The sequence below is a fragment of the Hyperolius riggenbachi genome, chromosome 5, assembly GCF_040937935.1.
Source record: "Hyperolius riggenbachi isolate aHypRig1 chromosome 5, aHypRig1.pri, whole genome shotgun sequence".
Classification (NCBI taxonomy): domain Eukaryota; kingdom Metazoa; phylum Chordata; class Amphibia; order Anura; family Hyperoliidae; genus Hyperolius; species Hyperolius riggenbachi.
In genome coordinates this window covers 80,443,618-80,458,555 of record NC_090650.1, presented here as the reverse complement: position 1 = coordinate 80,458,555, position 14,938 = coordinate 80,443,618, and the positions used below count along the sequence as shown (strand labels likewise).

The following is a 14,938-nucleotide window of genomic DNA, read 5'->3' as shown; positions in this document are numbered from 1 at the left end:
CATTGCAAATGCACAAAAAACACATAAAAACGCATACAACATTAACATAAAACTTGACATAAAAGGCAGCCTTTCATGCTATGTCATATGTGAACCCAGTCTCACAGTGGCCCATGATTGTAGATTTTACTGGGCTGTCAGCGGCACAACCGAGGGTACTGGGAGGACAGCGAGGGAGCTACTGGTCTACAGAGGGCCGACAGAAGCCCCAGGTGAGTATAAATCCTTTGCTGCAATTTGTCTCAGGTACACTTTATTATTATTGATTTATAGCACCAACATATACTGTGGCACTGATCAAAGTAAGAAATGAACATGGGGTGCATAATAATACAGACAAGTGGAATACACAAATATACAAAATACATAATTGATGACACAATACAGAATCAATACAAAATACAGAACTGGTAATGACAATGACGAAAGTAACATGATGAATAAAATGTATAATGATTTCCAAGAAACAAAAGGGGGAGAGAGCCTTGCCCATGCAAGCTTAAAATCTAAGGGAATGGGTGGAAACAAGAGGTGGGGTAGTATACAGTAAACATACCTAGAGGCAGTGTGTATTAGAATATCTAGTAGGTTAGGAGTGCAAGTTGGCCTGGTAGCGCATAAGCTTGTCGGAACAATTGAGTTTTCAGAGAGTGTTTAAAGGGACCCCGAGCAGTAAAAAAAAACACAATTGGTACTTACCTGGAGCTTTCTCCAGCCCACTATAGGTTGGGAGGTCCCCCGGCGTCCTCCTGACTCCTCTCCCGGTCCCTCCACCGCATACCGCACCGGCGACACCTGGGCCAGGTGTCGTGGTCCCACTTCCTTAACGGTGATGCTCTTCGTCATCACGCCGGCCACTGCGAGTCATCATGTGACAGTACTGCACATGCGCGGTTTAATCGTTCATGCGCAGTACTGTCATGGCGGCCGACGTGATGACGTGCAGTGGCCGTTGTGATGACGAAGAGCGTCACCGTTAAGGAAGTGGGAGCCCGACACCCGTCCCGGGTGTCGCCGGTGCAGTATGTGGCGGAGGGACCGGGAGAGGAGCCAGGAGGACGCCGGGGGACCTCCCGACCTACAGTGGGCTGGAAAAAAGCTCCAGGTAAGTACCAATTTTGTTTTTTTTCTCGCTCAGGGTCCCTTTAAAGGTAAAAAAGGTTGGAGAGTGACGGATGTGTTGTGGGAGGGCATTCCAGAGGAGGGGTGAAGCACATGCAAAATCTTGTATACGTGATTGCGAGGAGGTCATTCTAGAGAAGGACAATAGAAGGTCATGTGCAGATCTGAGGAGATGTACAGTGGACAGGGACAGGTTAAATAGCGATGTTAGTACAGGCATGGACAATGAGGAAAGCCAGGTAATGAGATGGGAGAAAATAGTATCCAAACAACAGGTGGTTAGATGGGATTTGGAGATTATAGAGGTAAGTGAATGTTCAGAGTGGAGAGAAGGCAGATGGAGAGCAGTTAATGAGAGGTGTGGAGGTGGGATTTGAGGGCTGCATGGAAAATCCACTTTGGATTTTGACAATTTTATCAATGAAGTATGGTGTAATTTCTTTAGCTGATAAGCATGAAGAAGGAGGAGGAAGAGGGGGATGGAGACGGACAGAGTTTAAAGTGCTGAACAAGCACTGTGCATTGTGGGAATGGGAGGATATTTGGGATGAAAAATAGGACTTTTTTTGCTACAGAGAGTGCGTACCTAAAGTTGTTCAAGGCTTTTTTGTATGAGATGACGTCGACGTCCTCACTTGTGTTACTTTTCCTCCAACGCCGTTCAGCTACCCTAGCGCACCTTTTCAACTGTTTCGTGGCTTTGGTCAGCCAGGGTTTGCGACTGACACAATGAGGGTGGACATTAGGAAGAGGGGAAAAGTCATCCATGACTTTATACTTCAATCACAAATATTGAAATAAAAAGACAGAAATACAAATCCCCATAAACAAAACTTTGCCATATATGAGCTGACAGACTCTGTTCCATTGCAAACTACAGAGACAGCACTATATATATAATAATAACATCATACCGACCACTTTTTTAAGGGGAGCCACTGTGTCAGGTGTAAAAGGAAGGAAAATGACAGATTTAATGATTACCACTATTTAAAGCACATACAGAGGTGATGATTATGCTAATAAAACATAATGTAGAAACTGGGGGCGGGTCCCATATGGGCCCCTCGGGTTCAGGGACCCTACAGCAGTCACAACCTGCATGCCCTATTGCTACATCACTGGCTCTGTACATGCAGGTGTTCAGAAAAAACACTGTTCTGCACGCCAGGGTGTAAAACACAAAGTTCCGCTTAAAAGGTTAAAGCGCTAAGTGTGTACGCTTCTTAATACTTTAATTATTAACATTAATATTCCCACACAGCCTTTAAATCTCCAGTAAATAAAGTAGAATCTGATTAAACAAAAGATCCGATTAAGAAGACCAGTCTACGTTCCAGGGACTTAAGGTCGCCTCTGTCCCACTGTGATTTACACCTTGGTAAAGTTACACATAACCCCCGGCATAATTATTTATTAATCCACAACTCACTATATCAAAGACCTTACGTGCTTCAGCTTTGCCCTCATTAGAGAGCAAGTCTACAAAGCCTTTCTCTTAAACACCCATTGATGTTGCGTTAGACATCTGGTAAGGCAATTACTTTTTCAAGTCCTTAATACAAAAAGAAAACACAGTGACACGAGAAAAAAACATAGAACTTCCATCCTGCAGAAACATTAGGAATGTTTGAATGAGTACGTATATTATTATATAGCACTGACATCTTCCACAGCGCTGTACAGAGTATTTTCTTTTCAAATAGTTTATTGAGGTTTACAACAACAGATTATAGCAATACAGTGGAAAGATAGGGAAGAAAACATGTCCCGATTAGCAGCTTATCATGACTCTTGAATAACAATATTTTGTGCATAGAATCACAGTTTAATGCAAAAGACTGGAGTCTAGAAAGGCTGCCTGAGATTATGTGAACTAGGGGGGGAAAAACTTGTCCCCCTATGCTACTGTCTGGACTCAACAGCCCAGAGTGACTGGGGGGCCCCGAATAGGGACTTTAGACCCGTCATTCCGCTCTCCTAACCTCGGTTCCTCCTCCGGAGGAGGACCATTTTACACTAACGACAAACATCAGAAGAGTAAAGGAAAGTAAAGAAAGGGGTGAAAGGAGTAAAGAAGGGGAGAGGGAAGGGAAGGGGGAGGGAAGGGAGGGATGACCCACCATGTATCCCAAAAGCTGACCTTGTGGTAGGTGACCTTTAGTGCGTTCAACCATGACCTGTTATGGTGTACAGAGTATTTTATATAGCACTGACATCTTCCACAGCGCTGTACAGAGTATTTTATATAGCACTGACATCTTCCACAGCGCTGTACAGAGTATTTTATATAGCACCGACATCTTCTGTATCGCTATACAGAGTATTTTCTCTTGTCACTTACCTGTCCCTCAGAGGGGCTCACATCCTAATCCCCACCATAGTCATATGTCTATGTATGTATCGTGTAGTGTATGTATCGAAGTCTAGGGCCAATGTTTAGGGGGAAGCCATTTAACGTATCTGTATGTTTTTGTAATGTGAGAGCACCCCCCCACCTGATGCCTAAAACGAATTCCCCACTAAGCGCATAAAACAACCCATCCTCGCCTAATGCCTAACTCTAACCCCCATCCTAATGCATTAAAACTTCCCCCACCCAATGCCTAAACGGAATCCCCTTCCTAGTGCCTAAAACAACCGCCCCCCCCCCCCCCCCCTAATAATGGCCAACCCTACCCCTCTCCCCCGTAAGAGCCTAAAACAAACCTCCTAACCCCTGCACCCAAATGACCATTAGTTGTAATTCCTATGTAGTAATTGATTGCTATTAGCCGCATTGGGCGCACAATTTACCACTTGGGCACCCGATTACCGATAATTAACACTGGCTAGACTAGGCACCTCCTGATCCCTGCACCCAAATGATCTGATCCAACCTGGAATAGGTAGCAGCTGGGAAACTAATTTAAAGTGTAACTGCAAAGACAAAATACATTTTAAATAGGTGTATAGAATCTCTTCTTCTCAATATTGATTTAGTTCCGAAATTGACACTGCACTGCATCACCTTTCAACTTGCACCACCTTCCCGCAAAGACATGTGGGTAAGCCCCTCTGCCAGCTGCCAGGCCAGTATAATAGAGGGAAATTCTAAGAGACTGGCCTTGCAGCTGGCTGATGGGGTGTAAGGAACTTATCTGATCCTGCTGTCATTCTCGCCGAGAGCCGGGCTACGGCCTTCACCTCCAGGTCTCGGCACTTGTTCCCCGCCGATGACGCGCAGGTTTGGACGCAGGACGCTCTTCCTGATAGGCGGAAATCGTGCTCTCCGCTAAGGTAAACAGAAGTCAGCTGACATCTCGATCAGCTGATTGCGCAGTGTCAGCTGATTTCCTATAGCTGACACTTAGGTAGGACTGAGCTGATGTTTGATTGGATGTGCGGAGTGTGGCCGGCCACTGATTGGTTGAATGAAATATTTACACTTAGTAAGTGCTCCCAGTCATCGTCCGTGATAGCGTAGCTGTGGCTAGTTGCTGGGTGCGCACTCATACTGGTTATTATTACTGTTCTCTGGATATTGACCCTTGGCTTATTCTTGACCACTCTTGTCTGCTGCCTGAACCGACCCTTGCTTGTTACCTGGATGGTATTGCTTGCTGCCTGGACTGACCCTTGTTTGTTACCTGGATACTCTTGTTTGCTACCTGGACCAACCTTGGATTGTTACTTGGATACTCTTGCTTGCTGCCTGGATCAACCCTTGCTTGTTACCTGGATACTCAGACTTGCCTGTCATTAGACTCCTGATTGCCGCTTGTGTGTGGGCCTCATTTACATCACTAAGGTGACTACAGTTTGATAGTTGTGTGCCTCTGAACTTTGATGAACTTGCTTTAGTGGGGTTCTGAGAGGTTATTGTCCACTCTACTTCAATTTGTATGCCTTGTACGTTAAGACCTGGGATAAACGTAGTCAGGAGACATATTCAGTGTCCTGTTCACGCTGGGGTTTGTCTATAGTTGAAGGCCGTGGGCCGGGCTCAGAGTTACGGCACTAGATTGGGGCATAGGAACTGATTGTGGACATAACCTGTCAAGCCTTACATGGGGCTTACCCACAATCTAATTTTTAGAGGTGTTATGTGAATCCGCTGACTTTTCAGTAGTACATCGGAAAGTAGCAGTTCCCCTCTCAGACACTTGTTCATAACTTTAGATCTAGGACCACATGCTGCTCCCCAGTCAAGGCAATTCTTATGTTCACTCACTATGGAAAAGTGTGCGCACTAGCTTTTCTAAGGCTTATTCAAATTTAAGTTTACATTGCCCGTAAACAAACTAGGCAGGGTGTGATCTCTCTGCTCTCTTTAGTAGTAAGTCCTACACACACACCCTGCGTGTAGTCATGACAGTAGTACTAATGACAATAAAGGTATGTCTAAAATTAGCCTTCCTTTTGTAGCAAAAACTTGACTGGTGTAAAACTATAGAACATTACAACATGTATACTGTCCACAGGCGGCTGCATTTACTCTCTTGGTATAAATAGGCCCTGCCAGGAATGTGCTGCTTGGACATTCTCCACTGAGTCTCATTGAGGAAGGTATTAGGTTTTACTTATGTGTCCTGTTCTCTATCTGCCTGTAACGTGAAAAACGCTGCTGAGCAAGCAAAAAGCCACGTGTCAGCAGTGCAGGACCACAACATTCACAGGCCGGTATTACTGCCCTTCTTTATTAAATGTACATTAGCTATAGAAAGGGGAAACTCGACCCCAGCTTAAAATAGTGTATAGGACTTTCTGTAATTGCAATTTAAAGGAAGCTACAGAATCTACAATATATTGAAACCTACTTTTAACTTCCCCGTAGACTTAAAGAGAACCCGAGGCGGGTATTTTAAATCCTATGAGGACACAAAGGCATGTTTTGTGCATAATCACATGCCTCTGTGTCTCTGTATTGCCGCCTCTAGCCACCCCCCCCCCCCCCCGGGGTCTGCTGTGCCCCCCTGAAAAAAGTGCCAGGCTAGCAACTATCTGCTTGTCACTAGCCTTCTATGTACCCGCAGCCTGTCATTCATTCTGTGCTCCTCCACCTCTGTCCCCCTTTGCCGTCCACCTCCGTGAGCTTCCTCCAATCAGGAGCTAAGCTGTGACCCAGGAAGTACCTCCCAGGTCGCGGCTTAACTTTCTACTGGAGGAAGCTCATGGAGGTGGACAGCGAGGGGAACAAAGGCGGGGAGCACAGAATGGATTACAGGCTGCAGGTAAATGGAAGACTAGCGACAAGCAAATTGTTGCTAGCCTGCAGTTTTTTTTCAGGGGGGCACAGCAGACCCCGGGGGGGGGGGGGGGGGGGGGGGGGACACTAGAGATGGCAATACAGAGACACAGAGGCATGTGATTATGCACAGAACATGCCTCTAGGTCCTCTTAAGATTTAAAATATCCGCCTCAGGTTTTCTTTAAAGAGGAACTGTAACTAAAAACATCCCCAGGGGGGTACTCACCTCGGTAGGGGGAAGCCCCCAGATCCTATCGAGGCTTCCCCCGTCCTCCTGTGTCCCACGGCAGCGGAGAAAATACTCCAGGAACGGTGTGGATGTAAATATTTACCTCCCGGGCACCAGCGCAGGCGCAGTACCGGTTCTCTGCACGGAGATAGGCGTAAATAGCCGATCTCCGTCGGGCCGCTCTACTGCGCAGGCGAAAGTCTCCTGCGCTTGCGCAGTAGAGCGGACCCGACTGAGATCGGCTATTTCCGCCTATCTCCGTCAGAAGAGCCGCAACAGCGCCCCCGCTGAAGCCAGAAAAGGTAAATTTTGCACAGCGCAACAAATTGTTGCCTGTGCGTTCCGTGGGCTGCAGCGAGACCGGCGTGGGACACAGGAGGCTTCCCCCTCCAGAGGTGAGTACCTCACAGGGGATGTTTTTTTGTTACAGAGTCTCTTTAAGGGGCTATTCCGTTTTTCATTGTCTGTTTAAAGTGACACTGAGGTGAAAAAAAAGGTATGATATAATGAATTGTATGTGTAGTACAGATAATTAATAAAACATTAGTAGCAAAGAAAAGAGTCTCATATTTTTATTTTCAGTTAGTAAAAACAAAACAAAAATTGCATCATTCTCTAATATTTGCAGTTTACAAACTACACTCTGCATTTTAAACTATAAAACAGAGCAGAACTTTGAACTTCTCTGCAGTGAAATCTTATCTGAAGTTGTCTTTCACTGTTTCTTTGATGTATAAGTGCTTCAGAAAATAGCACTGTAGTCGACCTAGCTTTGTTGGAGAGCTCAGAGAAGCTCTTTTGCATAGCCATGTCCCTTCAGTATAGTCCTATCCCTCCAGTACAGCCATGTCTTCCCTATTATTGCCATGGCCCCAGTTGTTCTGTTCCTTTCTAGGAAGAAGTTTTATGTGACTTCCAGTATTGCCATGATCACTCAGTAAAGCCACAACTCCCAGTATAACCATGTTTCACCTTTACTCCTCTGCTAGTGAGAACTATGTTCCCCTCGCCCTGTCCACACTATTTGTCCCATCTCCCTCTAGTATTGCAATATTAAGCAGAGTAACACAGACACAGACAGACACAGAACATTTATATCGGGCTTTTCTCCTGGCGGACTCAAAGCGCCAGAGCTGCAGCCACTAGGACACGCTTTATAGGCAGTAGCAGTGTTAGGGAGTCTGCTGGCTTACTGAGCAGGCAGAGCCGAGATTCGAACCCTGGTCTCCTGTGTCAGAGGCAGAGCCCTTAACCATTACACATACCATGCCTGTATCAGTATAGCCCCCACTTCTTGCTGCTCCTTTCATAGAGAACATTACAGTGAAGCAAGTAAATGTTTTTTAAGTAGGGGCTCTGTTAATTTCCTTTTCAGGACAGAAAAGAGTCAACTATTTTCCCCTGATGTAAGTTTATGGTTCAACAGAAAAGGCTGAAAAGTGAGGGCTTTGTGCTGTAAACCAATGGTGTCAAAAGAAAGGAAGTACAAATCAGGAAACAAAAAGACATTCTGCACAAACCTAGCCAAAATATGCCATAAATAAAACATTGACCATAGTATCACATTTATTAATGTGACCTGCAACTTCACAAGAAAACAAATACTGGCACCTTCTGACGCCTATGATTATCTTTAACGATTCTCAGATTGGCCTTTGTTTACCTGCAGAGTCCTAATTCCTCACTTTCTGTATAAAAGGCCTTAAGTTTCATACCTGGAGCTAAATCTGTCCCTTACGGCACCAAGGCCATATCAAACATGTAAAAGTGTATTTCCAGTACGTCAGTATCTAGGGCATTAGACTGTAACATCGGTAGTGTAGGGCTAAGCACAAGAATAGCCAAACTTGGATAGCTTTAGTCCAAATAGTTTTGAGTGTATATGGCGGTTGATTTGTGTATATGCCAGCCTAAGCATGCTACAGATGCCATGTTAGGACTCTTCGTTTAACAGGGAAGATGAACTAATAGCTTATCTGTTTGGAAACAGAATAAACATACAGATGAGATGAGGACTCGACAATCCAACTAACATATCAGGTATCTCGTGTTGGCCTCCTCTTTTATGATACACCATGATGGATCATTGCCACTTGAGCACTTCTGTTCCTGCAGGAATTTACTTTGATATTTCTGCAGCGCTTTGGTACTCACTGGCCCTCTCTCCCATAGAACAGAGTGCATTGACAAGACCAAGCAGCATAGCCGTTTATACAAAACTGCCACCCAAAGTTCTCACTAAAGACTGTTTCAAAGACAAAACCTGCACATGTATAAATAGGTTTAGTATATGGATCAAGATTCAAGTATAAAAATATGGAAGCACTCACAGCGCTTTTATGAGCTCCCTGACATGATCATGCCATTTCAAAATCAGACTTACCTTTGTTGTGCATGTTCATGCTATTACAAGGTGCTCCAAGTCTAAGATGCTCAAGTTACAGAAACTGTATTTTTTTACCTGATTAAGTGGATAAAGTCCACAAAATGTGTCACCAAGTGTCCAATTAATGTCATATTTCTCTATCCTTCCTCTACTGAGGTAACATTGTTTATTTCACACTGCTTCTCAGCTGTTCACAATTGTTTGGACTGCCACCTCCCACTATTTTATAAAGATCAAAGGTACATGTTTTCTCTACACTCCAAGTGTCAGCCTTACATACAGCAGTGGGGGACAAAAGACATTAGAATAATATAAATATGATATTGCTACAAACCAACACATTTTAATAGCAGAGATGATCCCTCGTCAGTGTCAGACATCTGAAACAGAACTATCCAGAATTTTAACATTCTTTGTCAGTCCCAGCCACTCATCCAGAACAAATATACAGAAGAGTCAAAGGAAATTCCGAATACTATACCTGCATAAACCAAGGTGAGTGAAACTATTACACAAATGAAACTAGTATTTTTGACAAGGAGGTTATCGTTGTTATCTTTCATACTGTCTCATGACAGGTGAGCTTGAAGTGAAATACTGTTTTTCTTTTTCTCTTCTTAAGGCTCAGGTATTAACAAAGTCTTAGCAAACAACAATCTTGAATAACTCAGTTTTTTTCCTAGCAACCTTTGAAGAGACACTGAAGCGAAAAAAATTATATAATGAATTGGTTGTGTAGTACGGATAATTACTACAACATTAGTAGCAAAGAAAATATTCTCACATTTTTATTTTCAGTTATATAGTGTTTTTTTTTATAACATTGCATCATTCTCTAATATTTGCAGTTTACACACTACTCAGCATTCTAAATGATTTTACAGAGCAGGCATGAACTTTTGAACTGTCCTCAGAGAAAAAGAAAATACAGTGACTGACAGTTGAGATAATAAGCTTTAGAAGACAGAGCTCTCTGTGACTTTGAAAGTCATGGAGCTCAATGGCTCTTTTGCATAGATAACAACTGGAGTTTCTTAAAGAGAATCGGTACTCTAAAATTCTTACAATAAAAAGCATGCCATTCTATTTATTATGTTCTCCTGGGCCCCTCTGTGCTGTTTCTGCCACTCCCTGCTGCGATTCTGGCTTGTAATTGCAAGTTTTAGGCAGTGTTTACAAACAAAAGACATGGCTGCTAACCAGAGTGTGATAGGCTGAGAAGCTGCAGGGGGCGTGGAAAGGGTGTGTATAGCTTCTATCCTATCACAAGTAGAGCAGCACATTCTTGCCTGAGTGCCTGAGCCCGACAAAGCCGTCAGAGGAAAGAAGATTATAGATTATATAGATTATATAACAGAGATAATACAGCCACTGTGTAACTAGGAAAGACAGACGACATTAGAACAGGCATAGGAACTTATAGAAGAAATAAGGCAGAAAATTTTGTTACAGAGTCTCTTTAACTCTTCCTTCACTGGAAACAATATTAGACTTATGTCTCTGCTCCTAGGCCCATATGCAATTTACCTTTTCACCTGATTTTGCTCCTAGGAGATAATTTTTCAACATCTTTTTAAAATAGATCTTCAGCATTTTGTAATCAAAAAAAGTACCAAACAGTAGGTTAAAAAGTGCTATCAAAATTATTTTGAGTATCTTCTTGCTCGCTGGTGGCTTAAAATGCATTTTATTGACAAGTTTAAAAATATCACCTAGGAGAAAACGCAGGAGAAATAGTTAATTGCATATGGGCCCTAATGTTGTATTTCTTAGCTGTACTACACATACAAATCATTATATCATCATTTTTTTTCACTTTAGTGTCTGTTTAATGGTTTAATTTGTTCATACAGTTGCACACGGTCTCACCAACCCGTGACTCTTACCTTTTCTTGCCCTTGTGAAGAATTTGATGCCTCCAGGTGAGGTAGATGCATTTGAGTTGGAGGATGTGGAGTCCTTAGAAGAAGATCTGAAAATGCCACTGAAGCTCATCCGCCGAGGGGACCTGGGAGGAGATTCTTGGTAGGGGAAGGGAAACACAGTCTTTGGGGATCCGGGGCTGTATTTTGATTTTACGGGGGCTGACATGGGGCTAGACGGGCGGTTCTGCAGAGCTTTTGGGAAGAAGCTCTTTGAAGGACTTCCAGTGCTGCTGGCTTCATCTGTCTGTGAGGAAAACAAACACATTTATAATTTCACTGTAAAACATGTTAAAGAAAACCTGTAACAAAAAAAAGTTACCCTGTGGGGTACTCACCTTGGGTGGGTGAAGCCTCCGGATCCTATCGAGGCTTCCCCCGTCCTCCTGTGTCCTACGGCGGTCTCGCTGTGCCCCTCTGAACAGCGAGGATGTAAATATTTACCTCCCCGGCTCCAGCGCAGGCGCAGTATTGGCTCTCTGCTCGGAGATAGGCGGAAATACCTGATCGCTGTCGGCCCGCTCTACTGCGCAGACGCAAGTCTCCTGCACCTGTGTAGTAGAGCGGACCCGACTGAGATCGGCTATTTCCACCTATCTCCTTGCTGAGAGCCGCACCAGCTAGAGCCAGGGAAGATAAACATAGCAAGCCTTGTCAGGTTTGTCGAGCCAGGATTGCGGGAGACTTCGGGGGAGCCAGCACAGATTGCCTGCAGCTACAGGAGAGGTTTTTTTTTTGTTACAGTCTCTTTAAAAGGACTGTATAGTGTTTTTTCTTGTTTGTTTTTTTTACTCCGTATTAACAATGCTGTTTATAATTTACCAAAACACCTAAGGTTTTCCTCCTATGTCATACTTTTTTTTAGAGAGATATAGAAATATCCCTTGTGAATGTACTCTATCCAACAGATGGCATGCGCCTTCTTCACTAGATGACAAAAATCCTTACAGGTGACCGCCAAAATGGCAGTATGAGCCAAGTCGAGGTGGAATGGCTCCCCACTCTAATGCCGGGCATACACGGCACGTTTTATGCGCCGGATCGAGCCAGCGGCTCCATGCCGGCGCATCCCCGCTCATCCGCGCGTGCGTGTGGATCGATTGCCGCTCGTCCCCGCCGGCGCTTCCTTATCAGCGCTCGATTCCCTGCCATTGTCCGCAGGCGGGGATCGAGCGGGCGGGGGCTGAATATTATCAGCTGGCCGGAGCAGCTGGTCGATACACGGTACAGAAACGTACCGTGTATTCCCAGCAAAAGTTATACACTGAAATAACAATAGCATTTACTGAAGTCCTGTTTGGAGCGCCTGGTATAAATGATGCACTCACAAGTATTGTTTCATCTTTACCTACTTAAAATTTAAAAATAAATGAACAAAATACATTTTATTGCAATAAGTGGATTAAAATGCATGTATAACAATTAACCCCTTTCCCACGAGAAACCTATATCTCTTTTCAACTAGATCATCAGGGGGTCTGTATGGCTGATATTGTGGTGAAACCCCTCCCACAGTGTTATGTCAGCACCATGGTTCTGACAGTCTCCTGTCTGTGAACCTCATTGCATTGTGGGGATTCAGGCCTGTTTCCACTACACGCAGATTGGATGCAGAAAAGCTGACTCCAATGAATGCCTATGGGAAAATCTGCATCAGAAAAATCGTATTTAGTGGAAACAGGCCCATAGGCTTTCATTGGAGTCAGTTTTTTCTGCATCCAATCTGCGCGTAGTGGAAACAGACCCTGTTTTTTTCAACTGCCAAACAACCAGTATCTCCCTCTTTTAATATGTATAGCTATAAAAAAAAAACTTTAAGCCTATTGCAATGTTAGGGGTTGTGGATATAGATAATGGCAGTTGCTGCTGTCTGTTTTTTTTTCATGTCTGTCAGTAGTAAAGATGACGATGTGCTGGCTCATTGTGGATGAAACAGTATGAACAAATTACACGTCGAATATCAATTATTTGTTGATCCTTTTATTATTTCTATTTTATTATAACTTCTTAATTTGTAATGTATTGATTTATTTTTCTTCTTTTTGTTAAAGTTCCTCTTTAAAGGGAACCTGAAGTGAGCAAACTCACTATATTCTACTATTGTTACTTACAGCTTAGGCGATCAGAAACAGCTATTCAACCTCCATGGGGCTTGAGAAGGGGGACCACACTTACAAAACAAAACAAATTCTCTACCCAAAGACACTGCTTTTTCAGTCTATTTCTCTACGCCCCATGCATGCTCACCTGCACAGTGTTCTCAGGAGTGTTAAGGACAGCCAATGCACTGCATGTTTAATACACATTTGATAAATGTGAAGGTAGGTTGCCATGAGGTCAGAGCAATGACCGGTGATGTATAGGGAAACTTGCATACATTTTTACTGTTTCCTTATTAATTTCAATGGAGCCAAGAGCGGCTGCAGTAGCAGCTATTCCAAAAAAAAGCAATAGCTCACACCCTCTGTATATTTCCACCAGTCACCTGCTTAGATGATCTCAGAGTCAGCAGTACTACGCTGACACACCATAAAAGACTTTGCTTACACTTAAGGTCCGTACACACGCCGGACTGGAGGCAACGACGGGTCCGTCGTCACCTCCCGCTGGGTGGCCGTTCCAACGACAGTCCGGCATGTGTACGCACTGTCGGTGGACTGATACGCCTGTCTCTGAGCGATCCGCCGAGCGTGTACGGACCTTTATGCTAACCTGTCAGAGGTTTTCTGAATAGCCACTGCTGGCTATGAAATGTTCATGATTGGGTTTTCTGGGACTGGATTAGTGACTCGTAGACAAGATAACAGAATCAAAACAAAACACAAAAGTGACACCAATAACTTGTGCTTAGGGTTAGTCCAAATGCCATATACTGTATAGTACAGCCTATGTGTCTGGTAGTCTGCTTACCTTGCGATGGGCATTTTTGTCATTACTGTCCAAGTCTCCATCCAAAAATGGCATAGCAAAGGAGCTGAGATCCTAGGAAAGAAACAAATTTGTCAGAGTTTCCACAAGCCAAGCTGATAGATAGACAGACAGAGAGAGAGAGAGAGAGAGAGAGAGAGAGAGAGAGAGAGAGAGAGAGAGAGAGAGAGAGATCTATCACCTTTCTATGGGAGCACTGGCTTTAACCCTTAGTGTCACATGCATTACCGCGGTAATGTGCACAGTGCTATGGTAACACGTGTTATGCCGCATATAACCATAGCATTGTGCTGGTTACCACAGTAACACCTATGGCACTAAGGTTTAACAGCCGGTGCTCTCCCTACGCTAGTAATGGTAAAATTGCTGTGCACTCCCTGCGCACGGCAACTTTAGCGGAGTATTGTGCATCAGGCCCTATGACTCAGGCTTTCCATTTCATCAGATCAGAGCAACAAGAACAATAACACATAACTTTTCTGACTCTTCTTCTCATTAAGATTTCTCACTGATCATTCTGAACATAACATGTTTCCTTATTATACAGAAAATCAAGCCCAATACCAACATTTTGATGAAAAATATGTTCAAACCATCTGCCTGGCCCAGACGGGCCTTTTGGCATCACTTGCATTTGTCAAAATGACTGGTTAGTCAAGAAATTACCTGGGATTGAACGTCATCCCAATCAGTAGCTGATACCCCTTTTCCCACGTTTTCCCAGCGGGTTAATTAGAACTACCGCCGCTAATCAGCATCGCACCGCAACTTCCCACGTCACATAGTGCGTACACGAAATCGGGTTCGTGCACGCGGTGCCTAATATGAAAGAGCCCTCAGTTAGACTTTGCAACTGATGTTCAGGAAATGCTCTTGAAAACAAAGAAAACCCTGTCAGTTCTGTCAGATTTTAACTGCTTACTTTTTCTACGATAGTGATACTTTAATACATTTCAGAATGTAAATCAGGCGCCAACACTCGCGACCGCTGCTGCTGCTGACTGGCACTTTTATTCACCTGAGGAAGCGGTCCAGTACAGTGAAACCATTAAAATTCTACCAATGTGGTTTGTTCATTGATGAAGGTAAGATTTAATTACTTCTATACTGTATGATTTAAA

General features: G+C 43.8%; 1 protein-coding gene across 2 annotated transcripts in view; it reads right to left on the bottom strand.

Moving 5' to 3' along the window:
- PRKAG2 (protein kinase AMP-activated non-catalytic subunit gamma 2) overlaps nt 1-14,938 on the bottom strand; it is a 421,795-nt gene that overhangs the window by 250,007 nt on the left and 156,850 nt on the right. For both annotated transcript variants that reach the window (XM_068235913.1, XM_068235914.1), the window contains exons 2-3: nt 13,800-13,871; nt 10,854-11,136 (exon numbers count right to left, since the gene is read on the bottom strand). In XM_068235913.1, the coding sequence (XP_068092014.1) occupies nt 10,854-11,136; nt 13,800-13,871 (355 nt within the window). The remainder of the gene's footprint in view (nt 1-10,853; nt 11,137-13,799; nt 13,872-14,938) is intronic.